Source organism: Babylonia areolata, chromosome 7 (genome assembly GCF_041734735.1).
Source record: "Babylonia areolata isolate BAREFJ2019XMU chromosome 7, ASM4173473v1, whole genome shotgun sequence".
NCBI classification, from domain to species: Eukaryota; Metazoa; Mollusca; class Gastropoda; order Neogastropoda; family Buccinidae; genus Babylonia; species Babylonia areolata.
The window spans coordinates 18130829-18156439 of record NC_134882.1 but is presented as its reverse complement, the minus strand read 5'-3'; the positions used below and the strand labels follow the sequence as shown (position 1 = coordinate 18156439).

General features: G+C 39.4%; 2 protein-coding genes across 4 annotated transcripts in view; one reads left to right on the top strand and one right to left on the bottom strand.

The window, feature by feature from the left end:
- Positions 1–669: 669 nt before the first annotated feature.
- LOC143283768 (dnaJ homolog l(2)tid, mitochondrial-like) lies at positions 670–20712 on the bottom strand. Of its 3 annotated transcripts, none has more exons than XM_076590109.1 (14): positions 20534–20712; positions 18057–18152; positions 17465–17607; positions 16849–16932; positions 15984–16098; positions 14533–14669; positions 13613–13765; positions 13084–13231; positions 12220–12284; positions 11376–11504; positions 10243–10358; positions 9778–9875; positions 3087–3222; positions 1758–1897 (listed from the first exon to the last, which is right to left on the bottom strand). In XM_076590109.1, exons 1-13 carry the CDS (start codon positions 20685–20687, stop codon positions 3134–3136), a joined length of 1527 nt encoding a protein of 508 aa, XP_076446224.1. In that variant the 5' UTR covers positions 20688–20712; the 3' UTR covers positions 1758–1897; positions 3087–3133. The 3 variants fall into 3 exon arrangements, 2 of the variants coding, with proteins under 2 accessions (XP_076446222.1, XP_076446224.1); XR_013055445.1 differs by having other exon boundaries at positions 1760–1897; positions 3083–3222; XM_076590107.1 differs by lacking the exon at positions 3087–3222 and having other exon boundaries at positions 670–1897.
- A 434-nt stretch (positions 20713–21146) lies between these two features.
- The window catches only part of LOC143283766 (coronin-7-like), a 34280-nt gene continuing 29815 nt past the window's right edge, over positions 21147–25611 (top strand). The window contains exons 1-3 of the mRNA XM_076590105.1: positions 21147–21208; positions 23432–23519; positions 25065–25164. Coding sequence (XP_076446220.1) covers positions 23457–23519; positions 25065–25164 — 163 coding nt within the window. The 5' untranslated portion in view covers positions 21147–21208; positions 23432–23456. The remainder of the gene's footprint in view (positions 21209–23431; positions 23520–25064; positions 25165–25611) is intronic.

Here is a 25611-nt window from a genome sequence, read left to right as displayed (position 1 = left end):
CTTCCAAGCTGCATGGTGTGTGTGTGCGCGCGCACATGCGTGCGTGTGAAGATGGAAAGAGACTATGCTTAGGATTTAACCCTTTGACTGCTGAATCATGATGAAATAAGATCAATGGCACCAACCGGAAGTGCAAAAACTACTTGTGTACTTCTAAGTGCTGTAACTGATTTTGATGAACAAAAGTAGTGCAGTCTCCACGAGGAAGAAGTCCACATAAAAAAGATCAACATCTTGACCTGTAATCTCAGTCTTAACTCAGGCAAAAGCCCTCTAACAAGCAGCAGTCAAGGGGTTAAGAATCTGTGGACATGTCCATGTATAGTGTTGTATAATGAATGTCTGTATTTGTGCCATGTCTGTATCTGTGAGTGTGCTTTTGAGTATGGGCTTATGTGTACACTTCTCAAATCTGTGTGTGGTATGTGTGTGTGTGTGTGTGTGTGTGTCAGGGTTGAGTGTGAACGAGTGTGATTGTAAGCATGTGTGAAAGTGAGTGTGAGAGTGATCGTATGATCATAAATGAGCACATGCAGAACACCACTCATCACTCACAGCACAACACATCACACAAAAAATAACACACACACAGTCCCAACACAACTGTTGATCTAAATCTGTTAATGTGATTACACCATGCCAGAGTGTCTGGGTAGACAACACAGACCACAAGCGTCATCACCTTAGCTTTAATGAACACAGAAAGATACACAACAAAGGAGGCATGGGAACATGGGAGATAAGTGGGCAGGTGGTAATGAGTGCACCCCTCTTTCACTGGCACATTTCATGTCAACTGTCCATGAACAATTCTCCATCCTGACCTGAGATCAGACCTTTCAACGAGAATTCACTGTGATAAGAATACATGGTTGGCTTGTCAATCAGATTTGTTTTACCTACTGACACCAGCTGTGTGACAGATAACAACAATAAAGTCACCAACAGAAGAAAAAATCATGACATACATGGCCAGTTTCTATATCTGATTTTTTATCCACTGACCACCATGTAACTAATGATGCATAAGAAATAATATTGATAAAGTCACTGCTTAAATACAAGAAAAAGAAAGACACACACCATGATCTGAGCAAACTGCTTACTGCAAGAAACATAGGAACCTACAGTGAATCAATGGCAGAATTTTGCGTTCTGCTGTCTTTTTATAATGTTACTGAGTACAGAATTCAAAGTTCCGTGGTTGGTAAGCATTATCACCAGTATTTCCTGAAAACATTCACATACTTTTGAACACGCAGAACTCAATCATTTGCACTTGCACATACACATCTCTATATCAAACAAACTTTTTATTCTGAAACAGCCACTCTTTCTCTACAGAGCACACGCACAAACATTCCAATCCAACCTTCCCTTTGCATTTGAAGAAAAAATGATTCATGCATGTACAAATGCTGACTGAATTTCACAACAGCCAATAAAATACATCACAGGCAATATGGAGAAGAAGTCCAGTCCGTCATTTTATACAGGATGGTTATTGTCATCATGAATGTTTGCCCCATCAGACATAGTAACTGTACAATGCTGACCCATAAAAAAACCCAGTGCACCAATTCTCAAAAAAAAAACTTCACATTCACCCACCTCCGCGCTCTCTCTCTCTCTCTTCCACCTGCTCCTACACACTATATTCTTTCTGTGTATGTGTGAGTATGAAAGTGTGATAGGTGTTTTGCTTGCCTGCTTTCATGGTGATGATGATGATAATGATGCTATCAATTTTTCTTTTTCACTTCCCCTGGCCTTTCTTCGTCTGAATCTGAGTGTGCCTTTTTGGAGGAGTCATTGTCAGCACTGGCACTGACAGGTTCTTTCAGTGCCTGTCGAATCTGCTCAATAAAACCATCTGGATCTTCCATGGCCCGACGCCCTGCACACAGGAATAAAGGGAGATCATCATCAGTTTGTGTGCTGTGTCACTTTGTAATAAAAAATATCTTCCCCTCCACTCCCTCATCCTGGTTTACTTTCTCCAGTATTCTACTTTCATGCAGTTTCATCTCACATCCCTCTCAATTAGACAACCGAATGTGGGTGAATGATTGGTGTAAGCACTTTTGTTTGTCTCAGCACAGGATTCAGTGCTATAAAAAATACTTAAATATTACTATTAGTGTTGATTGTGTGTGTGTGTGTGTGTGTGTGTGCGTATGTGTGCACAGCTTGCTTGTTTTGTAAGTTTGTTGCTCTTCAAATTTTATGTTTCAAGATAATAAAACATTCATTCAAAGCATTTCCAGAGAAAATCAGTTTACCATGGACATAAACTGTTACATACCTGTGTTGTTTACACTTGTGATAAAAGAAATTGCTGCTATCATTCAAGTATGACACCATTTTGTCCCATAACAGTTTGTGCGCGGTCATCCAAACATAACAGCATGCTTCATACTTTGGGGCAGACACATTCTAAAACAACAAGTCTATAATACAAAAACTAAAGCCATGTTATGAATCAGTCAAATATAATCGATGCATACATGCACTTTTGTCACAGAACTCAAGGACAATGTGCCGAAACAAGTCTGATAAAGTTCATGCACACAAGTGTTTCAAATTTGTTTTGAGAAGTGTCAAATATATCTGTAAAAACAAAGTACAACTTGAAAACAACAATCCAAATTCTGCTGAAACTCATTCATGCCTTACTTCTACACAGGACGCCGTTCTAAAATAAACAGGGTTCCCACAGACGCGACAATACAAAATTCCATACTTTTTCTAAACCGGACTGAAACTTTTCTGTACCACACACAAATCTCAATAATAAAAAAAATGGTCTGCTTCACCATAGATAAAAGAGATCAGCAGATATTCCAATACTGATGATGAATTCTATCACTTTGTTTTTGTTTTGTTTTTCATTGTTTGTACCAGTAAAAGATTTTTATCAAAAATCCAAGCCCTTTCCAGACCCCGAAAGGCAAAACTTGTTTTTCCAAGACTTTTCCAGACTTCCATGACCCTGTGCAAACCCTGTATATATGAGCACTAACAATGGGATAGAAGTGACAGGAACACAAAAGTTCAGGGGTGTGCGTGCATGTTAAGTTACCTACAGCAGTGCTTGTGCATGGAGCACAGGGCTGCAAGAGGCTGAAAGGGGTCACCCGAAAAGTTTGCGTTTTAGCCGGGACAGTATACCCTCACCCTCATCGTCTGACACTCTCTCCCCTGACACTGTCTCGCCCCCAACTGCAACAGAGGCACACAGACCAGACGTGAGGTGAGGGATACCCACATAGCACATCCTCTCCAAATTTAGAATTGTTATTATCATTACTGAAGTATCACTCCTATCTCTGGTCAGAAGCCAAATTCCAAGCACTATTCAAACTCTAAATCGTTCCCACAAAAGGCTGCCAGCTTGGGTTGAACCAACTGACAGCTGCCCTCAAGTGCTCCTTATTTGTTACCTGTGTGTCATCAGCGTGGATGTCACAAAAAAAAATTTAAAAAAAAAAAAATGTTGCTAGGAACAACTTTTTTGTTGCTGCGTTTTTTTATTCTTTTTTTTTTTTTTTTTTTAGGCGTCACGTGCTAAGTGCATGCTGCACACGGGACCTCAGTTAATCATCTCATGAGACTAGCAACCAGATCACCACTCATTGTCTAGTGGATGGAGAGAAAATTCTGGTAACAGGCAAGCTTGGTATCTTGATTCTACACCCTCAGATTCTCTTGGCTCCTTGGCAGACGTGTTACTACTTGGCCACCACTCTACAAAATGAAGCAAATACAAACCCGTATGGAAAGGGTGTACATTCTTGAAAAATAAAATTAGACCAAAGCCCTTTGCACTTTTACAGTCCCAGTGAACACAAGCACTGCTGTGAGAACCCCGCTCTACTGTGCTTAACAAAAAATCAAGAATTCAATCACCAACATGCATTGAAAGGGTGAATCTATGAACATGCTGCATTGCACTTACAGTACCAGCTCCTATCTCCCTCAATTGCAGTAACCTTGCAGAGAATGTTGATTCCAGGTGAAATTTTTGTTCTGTCAGGCTTTGTGTGTGTTTGTGTGTCTGAGTCTCAGTGTGTTTCTGAGTCAGTCTGTGTTTCCATACAATATGAAAAGACCTCTTTTTTTTTTCTCTTTTTTTCTTTTTTTTTTATGCACACAAAATCTCTACACAATCCACATGCACTTATAATTCAGAGCACACAAAAAAAAAACGGAGAAAAGTAAGAACTATATGAAAACAAAGGCAAGAAGGAAGAAAAAAGACAAACAGACAATGAAATGAAAAGCGGAAAGAAAGAAGAAAAAAACAAAGACTTAAAGAAGAATAAAACAGTGAAGCAAAGAAAAAACAAAGGTGAAAAATTAATAATAAGAAACTCAAAGTTCACTTGCAAATACTGTTTGAAAACCCTCCTGCTCAGATCATACTCAATTCTGCAGCCTTTTTCTTTCCTCTCCAAATTTTTATTTGGACAAAAACATTAAAATTTTAACCCCTAGGCTGCCTATATGACGAGTTAACTCGTCATTGCAAGCATGTACACTTCGCTGCGCGAGATAACTCGTCATCGAAATATTCTGACTTTTCCATGCTTTGCATTCAGTTCTTTGACAAAAATCCTGGTAGCTTTAGCTTGGGGAATCTCTCTAGATTCTATTCATAGCTAGAAACACCATCAACGTCATGAGGCAGTCCTTTATTTGAACGTTTTGGTTGGGTTACTGGCCACAGTGTTTGCCTGGCTCCTCTCCTTGCTCACTCAACAAAATGTCAGACTGACGCTGTACTCAGGACATGCGATTGTGGCGAACTAAATCAACCAAGATTGCTTTCTTTAGCTGATGCTCAGAAAGAATTGAAGCATAAATTCGAAGGAGAAGACAGTGATGAACATTTATAGGACATGCGATCGTGGTGAACTAAATCAACCAAGATTGCTTTCTTTAGCTGATGCTCAGAAAGAATTGAAGCATAAATTTGAAGGAGAAGGCAGTGATGAACATTTACAGGATGATTTGATAGAAAATAAAGGAAGCAATCAAGACAGTGGCCAAGATAGGACTATCAGTGAGTGATGCCGGCTCTACAGGTGTAGCAGGCGACATAAAGTGACTGAAATTTTAGCCGGACACAGTGTGAGCGATTTTCTTGGCACTCAGCCAACGCAGTCTGATGAGAACTGGATAAGTGACCATGTGAGAGGGGTGAAGAGGAGGGTGGTGAAGACTGAGGGGGCGTGGCCTCACATCCACATTATCACTTGGAGAAGTCACAATGCACTGGGTATCTCTTTTTTTCTTTTTTTTTTTTTTTTCTTTTTATTGTGGTTGTTCTAGTATGATTTTGTGTGTGCAGATATCCATTTGTCCAGAAAAAATGATATTTTAGTGCAAATTACCTGACTAATGTTTGAAATGAACAAGTTGAAAATGTGACAAAAAAACAAAACAATAATTTCAAAACAACAGCATGTCACTAAAAATTTATGAAATGGGAAAACATTGTGTGTTTTGTATTCTTTATTCATTTACCTTTCAGAAAATGTATACTTTTATGGGTCTTTCTCCAATAACAAAGAGCACAGAATTTTTTGAAAATTCATACCCGTTTTTTGTGAAAAAACCCTGGCAAACAGATTTCACTTAAATCTTATTTTCCTGACAGCGAAAGGGTTAAGGCATCATGATGATCCACATTCTCATATCTATCTTCTATTCTACTTTGTCACGCATAATTATCATCATTGAAATCTGGAAAATGAAGGAAAAGGTTTTTTGAAAAAATTTAAAAAAAGAAAAAGAAAAAAGGTAAGCATGTCATAAATTTTTCTTGCCAGTTTACTATGAAGGCGTGAGACAAAAGTTGCCCAAGTGAAAAGCTCTGCATAATTTATCTAACAGTGCAGACAAACCACGGTCACTGCTGCTGTTGTGTTTATTGTTTTCAACTGCTTTACATTGAGAGGCAAGTTCCCCACCTGTGACAAGCTGATAGCCAGATACAGGAATGAGAACCAGTCTCACACAAAGCCAAAGGGAGACAATCAAACAATGGAAGCCATAATTGGTATAGATATTTATACATCACCTATCTTCTGCCAGAGACCAAGCTCTGAGCACTTTACTAACATGGAGTCATTAGCACCACAGACTGCGTAACATGGCAGATATGACTGTGAGCTGCCTTTGGGTGCTCATCATGCCTTTCTGGTGTCATTCAGTTGGGCTCCATTCATGCACACACACACACTTGTATAACAGAATGGGTTTTATAACGGAACTTTGCCAGGGATTACTCTCTTGTTGCCTTGAGTTCTTTTATGTGTGGTGAATGCATGCTACAAACGGGACCTCAGTTTATCATCTCATCTAAATGATTAGTGCACAGACCACCATTCAAGGTCTAGTGGAGGAGGTGAAAATTCTGGCAAGTGTGGAATTTGATCCCATGCACTCAGATTCTCTCACTTCCAAGGCAGATGCATTACCACCAGACCCTCACTCCACCAACAGTAGGTTTGGGCTGCAGTCACAGCCTTCATGATGTTGAAAGAGGCAATACAAGACTTTAATTTCATTTTGTTAATGGTTTGCCCCCGCCGCCCCCTCTTTTTTTTTATGGATTCAAACAATTAATTGTCATCAATTTTATAATTTCACCTCATTTTGACAGATTTTTTTCTTCATATATACTGAAACAAGACAGTCCCTGCATCCTTTCAGGTGTTCACTGTAGCATACTGCGATCATTAAGTATAATGTGTGGTGCTACCCTGCCTGCTATGCTGAAACTGAGAGTAGCGTGTAGAATCGTCCAGAGCATTTAACACTTAACTCTTTCTATACTAAGGTATGCTACAGCATACCTCGTGTGCACAACGCTTTGTTACTGTGGTATGCTATAGCACTGGTGCTGACACCCTTCTTGCTCGCTCACTTGACAAGATGACATCTCCATCATCTTCAGCAAGTACTGTGGCTCAAAGTTGAATGCAAACTGATTCTATAGTGGATATCCACTGTGCATACTTATTTGCCCATTCAAATGCTACAATTAGGAAGTGTCTATGGTTACCAAAGACCACATTTGTAAAATCTCTGTAACATGAGAAAAACTCGCCCCCTTTATGTCAGTTGTAAAAAACAACGTTCCCAACGGACCGCTTTTGCTCTCGCTTTGTGTGCAGCATGGACTGACCATCACCAACACCCTCTTCCAACAAGCGGACAAGTACAAGAACACATGGATGCACCCCCGCTCCAAGCAATGGCACATGCTGGACTATGTGATTGTCCGGCAGAAGGACAGAGGTGATGTTTCCATTACACGCTGCATGAGAGGAGCAGTCTGAAATTCCTGCATCGACTGATGTAGAAGAGGTATGGAGCACCTTTAGAGATGCTGTGTACACAGCAGCAGCTGACACACTCAGCTTTGTACAGAGGAGCCACAAAGACTGGTTTGACGAGAATGACTCTGGAATCTCCAAGCTCCTGAACACACTGTATATACGGCATCAGGATCACATTTCTGATAAAGACTGCCAGAGGAAGGAGAACCAGTTCTTGCAAACCAAGCAACTCGTACAGAAGAGGCTGCGTGAGATGAAGAACACCTGGTGGGATAGAAAGTCCGAAGAGCTTCAGTCCGCTGCTGATGCTCACGACATGAAGACATTCCATGATGGTCTCCGAGCTGTGTATGGGCTGAGAGTCACAGGATCAACTCCTGTCCAAGCCTCAGACCAGACAACCCTCCTGACAGACAAGAAAGACATCCTTGCCCGCTGGGCAGAGCACTTAAACACCCTCCTGAACAGGGACTCATCCGTATCTGACGAGGCAATTGCAGCCCTCCCACAGCTACCAGTCAATGACACGCTAGCTGCCCCTCCCACCAAGGTCGAGACCCAGAAGGCCCTAAAGCTGACGTCAGGAAAAGCACCAGGAGCGGATGGAATCAAAGCTGACATCTACAAGTATGGAGGCGAGGTGCTGACAGACAAGCTGACCGCCCTGTTCCAGTCTATCTGGGAGAGAGGGGAGGTCCCCCAGGATTTCAAGGATGCTTCTATTGTCCACATTTACAAACGGAACGGAGACAAAACATTCTGCGATAACCACTGTGGAATCTCTCTCCTCTGCATCGCTGGCAAGATCTTCGCCCGCATCATACTGAACAGACTGGTTGACCATGTCTCCAACACAGTCATTCCTGAGGCACAGTGCGGCTTCTGCTCAGGCAGGGGAACATGTGACATGGTGTGACCGGGGCATCTACAATCGGTTTCGCACAAATGGCAAACTTTTCAACTTGCGGCGACTCCATGCCAGGTCCAGGGTGTCTGAGGCACTGATGAGAGAGTTCCTCTTCACTGATGACTGCGTGCTTGCTGCACACACCCATGAGGACAAGCAGTTCATTATGGACAGGTTCTCAACCTCCTGCAGGCGCTTTGGACTCACCATCAACCTCAGAAAGACCGAGTCCATGTACCAACCAGCTAGCTCACAGAATGTCAGTGCCTCCCCCCCACCTGCAATCAAGATCAATGACACAGAGATCAAGTCAGTCGACAAGTTTTGCTACCTGGGCAGCACCATATGCAGCAACGGAGCCCCTGATGCAGAAGTGACGCTGCACATTGCCAAGGCCAGCTCTGCCTTTGGCAGACTAAACAACAGGTTGTGGAACAACAAAGGCATCAGGCTCAGCACCAAGATGAAAACCTACAGAGCTGTTGTGCTGACCACCTTGTTGTACTGCTAAGAAACATGGACAACGTATTGCCGTCACATTCAACAACTTGAGCAGTTTCACCAGAGATGCCTACGAAAGATCCTCGGCATAAAGTGGCAAGACAGGGTCTCCAACCTCCAGGTCCTAGAGAGGAGCAGCCTGGACAGGACACGTTGTCTGCATGACAGACAGCAAGATCCCGAAGATGCTTTTGTATGGCCAGCTGAAGGAAGGCCACCGGGAACTTGGAAGACCCTGCAAGCGCTTCAAGAACACCTTAAGACAAACCTCAAAGCCTGTGACATAGACATCGCATCCTGGGAAACTGATGCCCTTGACCGCTGTCGCTGGAGGATGCTGTGCTCTAGTGGCATAAAGACGTTTGAAAACAAGAGAACGCTGGCCATTAAGGAGAAGTGTGAGCGAAGGAAGCAGGGCTCAACTTCTGGAGACATTTTCCCTTGCAACACTTGTGGGAAGTGCTGCGCATCCAGGATCAGCCTCTTCTCCCATACGAGGACACACACCGACAGATAAGCCTGCCTGCCTGCCAACGGGAGACTCCATCAAAAAACAAAGATTTTTTTTCAAAATATGACAAATCAGTCGATAATTAAGTGAGTGCTTTGAAACTTTGCGAAATGTTAGTCCATTCTATTCTTTATATCATCACAAAATTTCACCACTGTATGTAATTGCATTCTTTTTTTTTTTTTTTTTTTTTAGATATTTTTCATGTAACACATACAAACGGCTAGTACAGATAGTATAATGAAGTCATGGGGCAGTACAGAATGAGGTGACAAGACTTGGGCTTGAACTTGAGCAGAAAAAAAAACACACAAAAAAAACACCCAGTTTGCCAGTCTTGACCGTTCATGAACTGCTGCTCAGTTCTAACAAAGACAGCAGATCAGAAGCAAGTTAGCTTCACACAGACAATGCAGAAACTGCTAAGCAGACTAAGAAAGTAGAAAGTGGAGTTGGGGGTGAGGGTGGGGCGGAAGACCCAAGATATTAAAATGAATAAACATACATACCAGTTTCTGTTTGAGTCACTCCTTTCACAGTGCCTTGCACACCAGTCTCCTTTTCTGCAAATGCCATTATCAAGGCCTTCTGCTCAGCCGTTAATGTTCTGAAACATACAAGAGAAAAAATAAATAGGTAACTGTAGCGTTTCATTTAAGAAAAAAAATCAAAGCCTGACAGCTGACGAAACAAGAGTTTTAATGTCAAAAGAACCAAACTGCATTCAAACATAAGGAACTAAATGTATAACAGACAGTAAGTTCCCACCAATTACTGAAAGTTCATTGAGTCCATTAACTGCTGTCAAGTTCCTCTAAGTTCATAAGCTATCTATCTATTCATTAACAACTGCGAAGTTCCTCTATGTTTGCATTCTAACATGATCATCACTGTAAAAAAAAAAAAAAAGAAAAGAAAAAAAGATTTTGCAACATACAGGGAAACCAAAGTGAAGGACAACTGTTGATACTCACATAGGCACTTTGATCTTAAAATGGACGTAGTGGTCACCATAGCCGTAGCTGTTGACACGGCTGATGCCTTTGCCTGCCAAGCGCTGACGATCATGGGACTGGGTGCCTGGGGGAATCTGTCCAAACACACACACACACACAGAGGGTCCATGGCTCAAAAGCATACATATTCTGCTTCTACATTCATTATTCAGGTTATCAACATCTGTCTTCGACTGTAACATAAAGGAAATTTTCTATCTAAAATTACGTTTAAATAACATACTTACCGTGACCCAACTAGTGCAGACTCCGGCAGGGGTCTGACATTCCTGTCCTGTGCAAACTACTATCCGCCTATGTGGAGCAGACGAAACTACGGCCGATAGCCTCCCGGAAGTAGGTAACCTCCCCTTTGTCCCGCTGGTTATCGCCCTCTTTTTCTGGCAGCCATCATGACTCCTGTACCTGTGCTCTTCATACGGCTAAGTTTTTTCGTATTTTCTGTCTGTCTGTCGATTCTCTGGCGTTCTTGTTTGTGGTCAAATTATGTCTCCAACCAGGTCACATAATTATGTAGCTCGATTGGGGAATCGTGCTAAAATTAAGGCGCGATCGCAATCGATTCGCTGACACTCTGGGCCCTCTACTCCTGGCCCTCTAAACAACGCCAACCCGCCGCCTTAATAATAATTCTGTTTCTGCAGTCTGATCTGGAATAAACAACTTAATCCTCTCCCTATCACATCATTAAATGAATGTATGGTACTGCATGCATTTTGGAAATATGTCATAAACTTAGTACAATAAAGCTTTTCACACATTTCAAGTATTTCCTGAAAAATCATCAAAATATACAGAACAACAGGCTGAATATTTTGACATGAGCAAGCCCTGAAAAGAATTTTCAACTCCAGGGGAGCATAGATAAGGGAGCATAGATAATGGGGAGGAGATGTGGAGATACACACTTTCAACCATTTGCACCTTGAGCTGAGCTAGAGAAAAATATACTCAATCCACACAGGCTGCAAAGGGCCAATCACAAGAAACAAAACGCAACTCTCTCACAACAGTTCATCAAACGGTCACACTAACAAACAAACCTAAAAAAAAAAAAAAAAAAGCCATGACTGGTTGAGGGCTAAACTCACTGTGAGCAGGAAATCGCCATAAATGCCAGGGATGCGAATGGTGCCACCCAGCACAGCCTGCGAGAGGGTGATGGTCACGTCACTGTGCACATCCGCTCCCTCCCGTCGGAACATCTTGCTCTTTGCCACCTGTAGTAACCACCACAACTCATGACAGGGTTCACAGCTTCACACTGGGGTTTGAAAACAATTCTTCTCAGCACTTAGTTCTGTGACCATTTTCCCAGTTCCTCTTACTTTCTTAAGATGTCTTAAAAGTGAATGACAACAAACCCCATCCCCACTCTGCCCCTCCCTAAACTGCAAAGGAAAGGAAATCAGTAGCTCACACACATTGAAAAGAATGTCTTTATGTTTGCTTATACATGTTTATCCTCTCAGGCCCCTCCTTCCACTTCTCTCTCCAAATTCCTAATCTTAACAGCTGTCTCCCTATCTTGTTAATCATTATCAGTACTATTACTGATACTGATAACCAAGCTAACCACCAAGGCTATCTGAGATCTGAAAGCTGGCTATGAATGTGTCAGGAATTATACTGCCTGGACAGATGGCAACAAAAGCAACACAATTTGATCTTTTTTCTTTAAACATAATATAGAATTAATTTTTTTTTTTTTATATATCAATACATAAACAAGATCAAAACAAACCGACACAACAACCAAACAAAAGACTGAAGGACATCACGATCCACTGAATTCGTCTCACACACAAGCAAATAAATATTTTCCTATAAAACAAGTGCCCCACCTTTTGCATTGTGTGGCCTTACAGCTGGACGCAGTGAAAACTGTATACACTGCACTGCTTCCTAACGCCCAAAAACAGAACACACACATACCTTGAACAGAATGAACAATTCCTGACCGTTCACTGATACTCTGACCGTCTGGCCATCCTCCACACCTGCACCAAACAAAGGTAAACCCTTGATGAAAATTTCTTTAGAAAAGAAATCGTTGACACATTTTCAGAAGAAAAAAATAAATAAAATTTTAAAAGTACAAGCACTACATCAACAAAACACAACAGAGTTTGATCATGCGCCCATGTTTCAATAAGAACACGGATTCATAATAAAATCATAAATACAAGCTCAACACAGAATCAGTTCATTAATGTGCTCATTGATGTTGGTTGTGCTGTAAGTTTTATGTGCTGGGTCACTTAATCATTAGAAAAAAAAACCCCAAAAAACCCACTTTAAAATGGCAAATCATTTGTTCACAAATTTTTTAAAACTTTTAAAACTTTGTTGAACCCTGCCTGCGTCATGAATGCTAAACAGTTCCTTTATAAGCATGTAAAATTTTGACAATGCATGATGGTCATCTGATTCACAACTTTTTAGCTCCAGAAAATTATACGCAACCATGAGGAAGCCACAGTCTCGGAGACAGAAGATGGTTCATTTTCCTCCTACGTACACATTCTTTATCCATGAAGCTTCAAAACAGACAAAAAAAAAAAAAAAAAAGGGATGCAGAGGTACACATACAATATGTTTAGGATATGGATGTGAACATGCATGTATACACGTAAATCCATGTCAGCACAATCAGCGTATGACAGCTTTTCTGCATGCACTCAAAACAGAACCAGCAAACTTGGGAAATAATGACACAATAAATCATATAGCATTTATTGTCACAGCTTGCTGTATGCAGAACTTTTGAAAGCTTGAGACACTGAAACCAAACATTACCTGCTGGCACTGGCACCACAACTTTCTTCCTCATGACAATCTTCCCCTTCCCAGCACACTCTGTACATGGTGTTTTAATGTGGACCTTGGAACCCCCACAGTTACGACATGTGGACCGCATCACGAATGGCCCGGTACTGATCGTTTCCTGCACAAGCAATTTTGCTTGTTTATTCATCATCATTACTGATTTTATTAAATTCATCTTTTCTTATTAAATTCATCTTTTCTTCTTCTTCTTCCTAAACAAAATTTCTATATAATCACTTACGGTTATTCTGTTTCATAATCTTTTAAAAAGGTAAATCAGATATATAAAACTGATGTTTTCAAAAGGCACATATTCACGACATAATTCTTGCATGTCTTTTTTTGTTTCAATATTTCTGTTTACGTTGTGCTGTTGTTAACACAAAACATCATTTCTGGTCATGTATTCCTTCCCCAGTCTCTGCAGTCCATGGTGCCGCCTTCACCAATAGATGTTTTGCACCAGCCCTAACTTAGCCCACAATTACCATCAACTTACCATTCCTGTGCCGTTGCATGTGGTGCACTTGGTGGGCTTGGTGCCAGGCTCTGCCTTGTTGCCGCGACACTTGGGACACGTGTCCTTGATATTGACATTGATCTCCTTGTTAGCTCCCCGTGCAGCCTCTTGAAAGCTCAGTTCCATGACCATCTGAAAACAAAAAACAAACCATAAGAGAGGAAAAAAAAAAAAAAAAAAAAAAAAAAAAAAAGAGCGAGAAGAAAACAAGGACTATATTTCCTCACTTGACCAAAAACAAAGCAGGAAAGACTGAGAATTCTGTATGATGTATGTGCTTTCAGCCAGCTGAAACCAAGCAGTTATAGTGAAAAGGTACCATGAAAAGAAAGATCTTGATTTGGAAATTGTGAAAGAAAACTGAAATCTCATCAGAGAAGGTCAACATATTTGAACCCCTTACTTGGCTTGGCCTAGGGATGCTCAGCAAAATCTGATTTCTAACAGGAGAGGGACAACATATTTTAACCCCCAAAACATTTTACATACATATTTGCTGAAGAACTGCTGCACATCAAACCCATGAACTTCCGTTTTCATATATATAGAACAGCCTCAACAGGCCAGTTTTACTTTTGTTTTGACTTTGATTAACACTTTGTACAATGACAATAGAAAACAACAAAAAAGACACAACCTTAGCCAATACCCGCAATGTACAGATCACCTTTTACTCCCCCCCACCCCCCTTTTTTTTCTGCACAGCTAGTTGTTTTTTGTCGTCGTGGTTTTTTTTGTGGGGATGTAGGGTTTGTTGTTGTCATTTTTTTTTTTTTTTTTTTTTTTAATGCTGGGGGGTGGGGGGTGAGTATTAAAATATAAAAAAAATATTTGTAGACATTCATTTGTGAAGAATCAAGAATGCCACACAACACTGGGGAAAAAAGAGAAAAGCTTGCCTCAGATGCTGGTGCAAAACCAAACTTGCTCTCCTCAAAGTCTGTGAAGTTGCCGAACCCTCCCAGACCAGCATCACCAAATATTTTCCTGAACAACTCCTCGGGATCAATGGTTCCATGGAAGTTCTCAAATCCTCCTGAACAGACATAAACATATGATTAATGTTTTTATGATCATCATAATCTAATAACAACACAATCTTACATTTCTGGAATGCTGCATTGCCTGGTATCAGTCATACTTGTCCTTGGCAAACAATATTATAAGTTCACAATTTACCTGTCGGTGATGAGAGCTCATAAGTAAAATTTTAATATCATTATCCTTTCCTCCATAAAATAAAAGGCTGAAACAAATTACGATAACATCACTGGGTGTGGATGGGACACGTCTCAAGCGATCACCTCTTAAACAATTATAATACTATTCAAGCCTTTACCCAAACCCCTATCAGTCAAGTACTGTAATATTCAGTCTTTTGAGTGCATCAGTATATTAGCTACATCCTCTAAATTATTTTTTTCAAAGATGAGAAATTTTCCCAGACAAAAGCAGCAGTGGTTGATATCATTTTATACACCACAGATATTACATAAATAATTACATGTGAAAAAACATAATGAAATTAACGGTATCTAAAACAGTCAATCTTACCATAGGAAACCAACACACACACTTATCACACAAAGCAAGACAAAAATAAAAATACCAGTACAACAAAGATTCAATACACACACAGCAAAAATCTACCGGTAGTAACATTTATTTGTCAACATCATAATTTCCGCTGAAAGCTTGGTCTTCAGTATCAGAACTGAACAACAGTAGCACAGCTTCCACGAACATGTTTGCATCACTGACTTCAGTCTCTTTCTCACTGATGAATGAATCTGGGTCATGCTCAGTGGAAGTTGACTGCTGCTTAATTGTCTGGTAAACACAAGAGTCCAGCTCTGTGAAACATGCTGACGTTCGTGGATTGTTTCACCTTGGCCCGATTTCATGGGCAGCTGTTCGGTTCTCTTTTCAATTACCAAGTCTATCGTCTTCAATGAATGCTGCATTGTCTGCATTTAGTCATTCTAAGATGGCTTGTAGTGTGTGGGGGCAAAAGCAATGTGAATCTGAAAGTTTCAGTGTGCAGATTTGGATAAAAATGTAAACAGTTAACACTTTTAATAGCATGATCATTCATGAAGAATTCAAAAACAGTCAAAGCCAGTTTGGAGAGTAAAAGTGAAGCCAAGAAAGACTGGAGATTTGAGAATGCTGTTAAAAATAGAAATGGGAAAATCCACAAACAAGCCACAATTGTTGCCACAGTGTCAAAGTTGTGGGGAAAATTTCCAGCTTATAGTCAGAAATTTAAGTTACCATACATCAATCTAAACATGTTATGTATAAAACAACTGTGGCCTCTTTAGTCTCAAGACCACTGTTCAAATCCTACCTTGCTGACCAAATCCTCTCGCGCCCTGGAAACCACCAGCTCCACCCATACCAGCACCAGGACCAGACATTCCAAATGTGTCATAGTCCCGCCGCTTTGAGTCATCCCCAAGGACCTGTTCACAAGAACAAAAGACATGTTCACCTGTCACTCTCCAACCAAAGTGATCTCATCAAGCTCATGTTAAAATCACACAATTTAAAACGATTAAAGGTCCCACTGCCTATTATAGCCTCAGGGACTGTGAATTCTTATTCACTGTGTCAAGGGCTTGGCACAGGAAGACATGGCACAATCCTCTCCTTCCACTACTTCAAGTTCAACCTACCGCAATCAAAGTCAGGTACCCATTGTACCCATTTACACCTGGGTGGAGTGCCGAAAAATAAGATTTAAATGCCCTTTTCAAGGACTCAAAACCAAGTGGAAATGGGGCCTTGAACTCTGATCACTGGATTAAATGTCCAAAACCAAACTAATCTGACCATGGCACTTCCTGAAATTACACAATTACTATCACTAATTCACAATATTGCTAGAACAGTAAAATGATATAACATTCATTTGTCAAACTTCAATATTACTAGCCTTTTACATGTAAAACTGTATACTTGCTTTCTATTAAATACAGCAAAGTCAAACCGAGTCATCATTATTACTTTTTAAAAAAAAGAGGATTAAAGTATAACTATAACCATTTATAATCATACTAGACTGTCAAGCAACACTGTGATTACATATTATCAAAATAACTCTCACAATCCTGGTAACACCAACTGTTTATGCATACACTGAAAAAATACCTAGTATGTAGAGGGCTAAAACATCACATCATGCATGTGGGTACTTTCATCCCATGCTATACCTCATAAGCTTCAGACACTTCTTGGAATTTCTTGGCAGCATCTGGATCCTCTTTGTTGATATCAGGATGGTATTTTTTGGCAAGCTGGAAAAGAAAACCATGATGACAAAAACATGTCTCAAAGATGCAAATGATCTGCACATGCCCAACCACCTTTAGTAGATTTGTGTATATCCGTGCCTCTATATGTGTGCATCAGTCCACACAAGCACCACATGCACAAATATCAAGTGACATGTGCATGTGTGTTTGTGCGTGCATGCCTAACTGTCTGAACTGACTTTCAGAAAATTAACTGAGAGCAATACCACCACATCACTGTTTTGGTAAATAAGTGAGAGCAATACCATATCACCGTTTTGGTAATTTTGGGCAGTGACTGGTTTGAGGTAAATATACAAACTATTTGTTTTTAATATGTATTGTACTTAAAAATGTCGTCTTCTGAGTAAATATCTTGAAGTTCATTCTGGTACCAATGTCAACAATTCATTTTTGTTTATCCAAGGTCTGATGCACACTGATTTTATTCCTTATGAGTTATTTGCAACAATTTTTCTTTTAAAAACAATTCACTTACATTCAATATCCAATTCAAACAAGGAAAAGCTCATACCTTATAGTATGCCTTCTTGATAGCGCTATTGTCAGAGCCTCTTGGGACGCCCAAGACATCGTAATAGTCTCGCTTGTTATTGCTGGATGAACTATGTACACTCCTTACTCCTGACCGAGTGATGTGATGTGCAGAATGTTTCCCTGCAACACCACCAAAATATAATAATTATTTCAACAAACTCAGTCAGTTACCTCTTCAAATGTGCAAATCTGAAAAGGCGCAAACATCATATTTTCAAAACAGACATGCATCTGACAACTCACAGGGAACTGAAGTGCAAATACTGATTCTGAAGTTTTTTCCAATGTTAGTTATTACTTATTCAGTAGGTTCTCCCGCAGCTAAATGAAATTGCTATATATCCATCATGAAATAAAAGTATGTCTATTATCTTAAATTATCAAATGAAATTGTTATTACTCAATTTACTGTCACAATATCTATTCTAACTGTATATAGTATTGCCCAATTCAGTTATATCCATGTTTTTGATATCAGTGACAAGCTCTTGTTCACATAATACTACCAAATGATTCAGAATCAGATATTGAAACAAACATAACATTAACTTGATTAACAAGCAACTCACCAGCAATGTCAGCCTGAAGTGATAGTAAAGAACGATATACAGAGTGACAATATTGGGGTAAGGAGACAGTTGAAGCACATCGGTAAGGCTGATTTGCTGTAAAAAATAAAAGAAAAAGAGTATGATTACTGAATAAAAACCAAAATTTGTCAGCATCATTCTTCAAACCAAACACGGTGAAAAAAAAAATCATGAAAATATAGTATCTGGAACCTGTCACTGTGATATCTCAAAACTAAATTCACTAGTTACATCTATATCATAGCACTGCTTAGCAGAGAAGCAAATGTTTTACTCATTCAAAATAGTAACTTGATTTATATTCACTCTTGTGCTTTTCAAGTTTTCCTGGAAAAACAGAAGGCATCACTTCCTTTTTTTTTTTTTTTTTTTTTTAAACACTAACAGTGGTATTACTCCCACTCCTCTCATTACAGGTCCCCCATACATGGCCACACCCAGGCTCCTCTGTCACAGTCTCAGCTTCAGAAGCCCACTGCAAACTTTCATTAGTATCAATGTTGGGTTGCCAGGAGATCACAAACCAGACGAAACCCTGCACTGCTGCTGTCACTTAGGCGGTGTTCAGTACTGCTTAGGTGCTGTACAATTAATTAGGTACACTATATGGCTATGGATAAAACTGTAAAGTATAATTGGAAATTATAATCCGTCAAAATGTGCCAAAATTGAAAGAATGGTGATCCACAGAGTCTATACAACATGTATATGTACCATTCTTTTGGGGAGGGGATCACATTTAAATGTGAAGTCCTCCATGAAGTGTCTATGGCTGTACAAGTATGCTGTATGAAACAGTTCACCAAGGACATACAACAGGCCGAAAGGTACAGTCTACAAATAGAAATTTTGGTCAAGGCCCACCCAACATCTTATCACCTGACATGTGTAAATTTTCAATGATTTTGCCATTTTCGGATCTTCAAAAATGATTTCAGTTTGGATAAAGATGACATGGGACCAAGTCCACATGAATGTGTGAGCACAGGCTTCTGTGTAACACCACTGATTTGCTACACCTGCAGCAGTTGCTGGACACTGCGGAAAAAAGGAGACAACAAATAATGATGCTATATCAAGAATTTTAATCACAAACTTTTAGTTTGAAGTGAAGTGGTAATTATTTGTTGTTATTAAAATGTCCCATTTTTATTTTATTGACTTTTTTTCCTTGAAAATTATCCAGACCACTAACCACATTGTTCTTCAAAACTCATTGCAGTGTGGCATTCGTGACAGATCACACTTTCACAGTATCAGATTGCCTCCTCTTACTAATAGTATACTAGGTCCTGAACATTCCTGGAGGGTTAGTCAACTGGAGAGTGTCACCTTAAATAAAAACACTGACTGAATAGATCACTGAAGAGTTTCGTGTTTACATGACTTATGGAGGCAAGTCACATGATATCTGCTCTCGAAAATGACTGGCTCTCCGAAATTTCAAGCAACAGAAGTGATCAAGAGAGGCAGAACATGCGAAACAGAATGCTTCTTTTTTCAACTTTTTGCATTATATTTTGTTTTATTGTGCATATGATAAATTGTACATAGTTTGGTTGTAGCAGTGGAGGCTATCAACTGAAGAAATGGGGGACAGCACATTTGCTGCTTTTGCCTTTGACGATCGCCCTTTGACATTGCTTCTGATTTTGATTAAAAGTTTGATGCACATGCGCAAGATCCAAGATCATCACTGAGCTCTCCAGCGGTCTACAGTATTATGCACTGCAAGTTCTATAAGAAATGTGGATGAGTTTGATACTATATGTTTGCTTGATTGTATGATTGCCAGATACATACTCTTTGCCATATCCAATGCCTTGAATGGGGGCCTCTGAAACATAATGTTGCTAACATTTCTCCCACTGTCTGGGTTTTCAGTGTTTGTGTGTATCAGATCAATCAAGTCAGAAATGTTGCCCCCACCCTCAAGAGATGAAAATGCAGCAGTTGTGATCAAATGATGTTGGCTGAAACCTAAAGAAACATTAAGATCACTTGGCATAATCTTTTGACTTTAGCACATGCCAGTGGGTACCTCAACTGGCTTAAGATAGTGAACATTCTCTGCCCCAAAAGCATGTGATCATGTCAGGTTTCTGTTAATAATAACATGTGTAGCAATATCCACATTTCTTTCCTCTCAGTTTCGTTTCGAAGACAGAAAAAGCTTTAAACTGGTTAATAACAATGTAACAATTATAAACACTTGGGGAACTATTAAATATCGTTGAAAATGTTTTTAACCGATTTACACATTTTTCCGTCGTCGAAACGAAAGAGAACCAGGGGAAGAAATGTGGATATTGCCACATGAATGTTAACTGGAGTCTCAGACTCGATCCTTTCTCAATGTCTCGGATTTTCCAGCATTTTCTGCAGTAAGAATTAACACTTTAAAGATGGTTTATGATGCAACAAACAATTCTGACACAGAACATTATATAACTTACCACCAAAAAAGCCACGATTCACAGTGTGCCGGTCATCTTCTTGTGTATGTATGAAAGGATTGGCGCTGGAGTGACAAGTTGAAGTGACTGGCAATTGTTTTGCAGCAACGACCTTGCCGGTGAGTCCAAAACGTGTTCGCCCCAAAGCCGCCATGCTTCCCGGACGTTTTGCTCAGACTGACAGGAACAGCAAAGTGAAGATCAAGGTCAAATGACCTACCATTGTGCGCATGCGTAAGAATCCATTGTTTTATTTCATGTTGCTAAAAATCAAAACAAATGAAAAAAAGGAAATAGGAAGTTTTGTCACGATAGTTATATGTGGTATAGCTTATTTACAGGAAGGTACAAGTTTTCTACTGAAAACATTATTCATTTCTTTGTAGCTAAGTGATTTGTATCCGAAAAAAGACCTACTTTCACTTCTAAGATGTCGGACATCCGGGTAATTTATTTTTTGTTTCTGGCCATGTATGCAAGATATAAGGAATAAAATATTAATAAATACAATGTAACTCTATTATGATAGAATGTCGCTCTCACTTTAAAAGAAAACATAATATTTTGTTAGGATTTTTATCATTCGAAAGTGCAGAACTAACGGAAGAGGAAGAACCGGAAGTTTAGACTGCCGGCAGACGACAAACTCCATCAGGAAGGAACTGAAGAAGGAAGGTGATAATTTATATCACGATCACTGGAAAAGGGAGGGGATCTAATAAAACATAGGAGCATTTAGCACAGGGTTTATGGTTGGCTTATGATTCGCTGATGTGTTTCAATGAGAAATTCGAATGTGATTTTCTGATATAAATATCTGTGTAACTTCGACACGCCCCTTCCATCTTTCGCACTCTAGATACGACGCAATTCAGAAAGTAGGAAGAGCTTCAACTTGGATAGTAACTAGGACTTATACATCACTGGCAGGTGACGCCTTTGGTTGGGTTTTGTTGTTTTCGTTGTTGCGTGTTCTAGTTGCAGTAGCTGGTCTGTGATTGAGACAACTCCTGGACGTAATTAAATCTGTTACTGTTCAGAGGAAAGTAGTTGGTTCGAATCAAGAAGCTCAAGTTCAGGATCAAAATCAGCACAAATACATTGCAGGAGCCAATCTGGCCATCGTCGCAACGGACTTGGGAGAGCACACAAGAGCGTATGTTAAAAAAAAAGAAAAAGAAAAAAAAAAGGCTGTACTGTCACTGTCAGTGAAAGCAGCAGCTGACAGGGAACTTTCGGTGATCGCCTTAAATGTCCCTGCACACGCAGTGCCTTCTTCCAGCTGATAAAATTCTGCTATTGTTTTTTGCAAAGAATGTTCTTAGACTATTCTCCTTTTTTTTCTTTTTTTCAAATGGAATTGCAAAACCCTTGCTGTTATTGATAGTTCTTCCTACAACATTGTCTGTGTGGTTACTGGTTGTTTCGCCCCCTTGTTAGTTCGCCCCCAACCAGTTCACCCCAGAGCCAGCCATTTCGCCCCCATACCGCAGCTCGTTTCACACCATTTGTTGTTGTTTCGCCCCCAACCAGATCGTGAAATATAAACGTTTAATTGTGTATTGTTTTCTTTGAATTCGGAGAACGCTAGTAGAAGTAATAAATATAGCCAAAATGGGATGGCTCGAAACTGAATTGGATCAGTAAAATTTCATCTTTGCTGCACAGAAACAGTTTTGGAAATGGTAAATTAAAAACTGTAAAATGGGTAAGAAGGATGATAGCAGAAACCCACAACATAGAATCTTGGGTTTCTTATAATAAGAATATTGAGAGGTTAGTTTAAATAAGGAAATTATACAAATAGCATTAACATTTTGGATTCCATATCTCAGTGCTAGAAATGTTTACTTTAAAGTAAAAAAAGTATTTCACTCACCCTATCAAGTTGACAGAGTGTATTCTTGCACACCTTCATAATTTGAGCAGTATATTTCACTGAAAATATGAGCTGAGTGAGAACTGAGGCCTGTGGCGTGTTAGGATCCTACTAAAACATATTTGATATTGATGATAATTAAGATACTTGTGTTATTATGCACCAGTGTATGTATTTATATATATATATATATTGTTTCATATGAGGCACTTAGAGTTTGGGGAGTTTGTGCTAAATAAGTACCATTATTATCATGCAGTGAAAATATCCAGACATTATGTTTTTGTTTCATTTTAGATTATTTTAAAAACAGATTTATCTTAAAAGGCCATAAGTATTTTGAGCCTTTTTCTTCATTGCATCATATTGTTAGTGACTTGCTGGTGATTCCTGTCTGCATCTGAAACTGAACATGTCATGTGCTTGGCTACAGATGACAGTTTTTTTATTTTTGTTTTTCCAGCATTTTTTTTTTTCTTCTTCTTCTTCACTATTTCAGTGTGAAGATCATCCCAAGAACCCCCTCCCCCACCTCCACCTCCATACCCCACTCCTATTCAGTCCATCTTCATTTCACCACATGCTCCTGAGTTAAGAGACCTTGTCTGCGCCCCTTTAACTACATGTATATATCTTTCCATTATGCGATAATATACATGCCATTTCTGGTAACGTATACACAAGTGGTCATTTACGCAAAGCTAAAATGAAAAGAATATAAAGAAAATAAAAAAGACAAGCTGGTGATGGGTTGACAGTTTCCATGATAATGTCAAAAGTGAACTTCATTATATATTTATCATATTATATATACAGAGACAGAGAGAGAGAGACAGAGAGAGAGAATGTTTGTTGTCCTGTGGTTTAAAATTCATTTCATGTTTCATCTGTGGATTTTACCTTTATATATACTATTAGACAGATAGATAGATACAACAATAAGATCAAGAAAACAGTTGTTAGCCTGTAGTCTTACTCTTAGGTATTCTGAGTGGTTTGAAATCCATTTCATGTTTCAGTTGTGGATTTTACAAGAGTTTAGCAATGGCCTGGAGGTTTAAAGTTTCCAAGTTTAAAAATGCAGCTCCCAAATTTCCGAAGAAGGAGGTAAGTACACATGTCTGTGTGCACGTGTGTGTGTGTGTGTGTGTGAGGGAGGAAAGTGGAGTGGAGAGACGGTGTGCAACTGAGCAAGCAGACTTAGATATATATATATATATATATATATATATATATATATATATATATATATATATATATATGTTTCTGTCCATGCAATTTTTTTGTAAAGTTTTCTTTTTGCTATCCAGCTGTCATTTAACTTTACTGTCCTTTTCATTTTTTTGTATCCATGAAATATCCTACGCAACTGAAGAAAAATTTTGTTGTTATTATTGATACATTTTTGACTCACTTGTGTAAACAAAGTGAGTCTATGTTTTAACCCGGTGTTCGGTTGTCTCTCTGTGTGTGTGTGTGTGTGTGTGTGTGTGTGTGTGTCCGTGTGTCTGTGGTAAACTTTAACATTGACCTTTTCTCTGCAAATACTTTGTCAATTGACACCAAATTTGGCATAAAAATAGGAGAAATTCTGTTCTTTCCAGTCATCTTGTTTAAAACAATATTGCACCTCTGGGATGGGCACAAAAAAATTTAAAAAAGAAGCCTAATTATATGCAAACTGCATTTACTGTTATATTTAAAAAAAATTGTGTTCTCTAAACTTGGCACTTTGACCTCTTATTCTGACACAACAACAAGAGGAGTCATTATTATCATTTTTTGTTCAAACAGGAACTTCTTTTGCTAAGCATGGAATTTTTATTTATTTTGCAAACGTTTTGGTGCAGATAGTAAAAAAGGGAAATTACTCTGTAATTAATGCTAGGGGACTTAATTTATCACAAGTGAGTCTTGAAGGCCTTGCCTCTCTTGTTCAGTCTTGATGTGGTGCGAAAGCGGGGAAGTGAGAGGATCAGGCTTTCAATTCAGAAGGCATCTTAGTTGAGTCCCAGTAACACTTGGTTTGTAAAGACTATTTTTAGTCTCCCAGGTCAATAGATTTGGAAACCTTCTGGTGCCTAGACAATCTTTATGTGTAAAATCATACAAAAGAGCAAGTAATCCATGTCAGAATTTGATGTTTTATGCAAAAATAGAAATTGTCAGCATGTGTTAATCACAACGGAGCCGTCAGCCATGCTGGTAATTTACAAAAAAGAAGTCTTTCCACAATCCATGTCTTCTAAACTGTCTGTATTACCTCATATGTCATTTGATTGGTTTGTTAGTCTGTCATCCATCTATTCATATCACATTATCAGGTTTAATGATTATGAAAATCAGTTCTTGTGTTTGTCATTCCAAGTCTGTTAGCCTGTCTTGTCACCATTCAATTTTTATTTTTATTGCTATCTGTTTGTGTCACTTTGCCACTCTCCCTGTTCCTTGTGTCTGTCCATCTGCTTGTCAGTCGTATCAGTAAATTTGTCCATTTTCTCATCCTCAGCCTCAGTCAATTAATGATTAAGTAAATGAAAAATGTGATCAGCCGTCCTCCACAGTCGTCTCTTGAATCTGATGATTTGGTATGGGCATGCTTTCTATTCTTCACTGTTTGCTGTAAATATTGGCCTCAGATTGTTTTTGCAGGATCTTATACATGATATCCCAGTTGGAAATGCAAGCCATTCATGTGGAAACCATGTCAAGGCAAGCTGTGTCTATATGGCATTCAACACAGACTCTTCTGGTAAGAGCCGTTTCATGCTTACTTGAGTTTACATTTGTTTAGACATGAACAGATAAGTTACATTGCAGTTTGTGTACACAAATGCTAGCACACAAAGACTTAACCCCTAGGCTGCCTATATGACGAGATAACTCGTCATCGCAATCATGTATGTTTCGCTGCCATATAGACGAGATAACTCGTCATTGAAATATTCTGACTTTTCCCAGGTTTGCATTCAGTTCGTTGATAAAAATGCTGGTACTGTGGTAGCTTTAGCTTGGGGAATCTTACTAGATTCTGTTCATAGCTAGAAACACCATCTACGTCATGAGGCAGTCCTTTATTTAAACGTTTTGGTTGGGTCACTGTCGCAGTATTTTGCCTGGCTCCTTTCCTCGCTCGCTCAACAAAATGTTGGACTGACGCCGTGCTCAAGACATGCAATCGTGGTGAACTAAATCAACC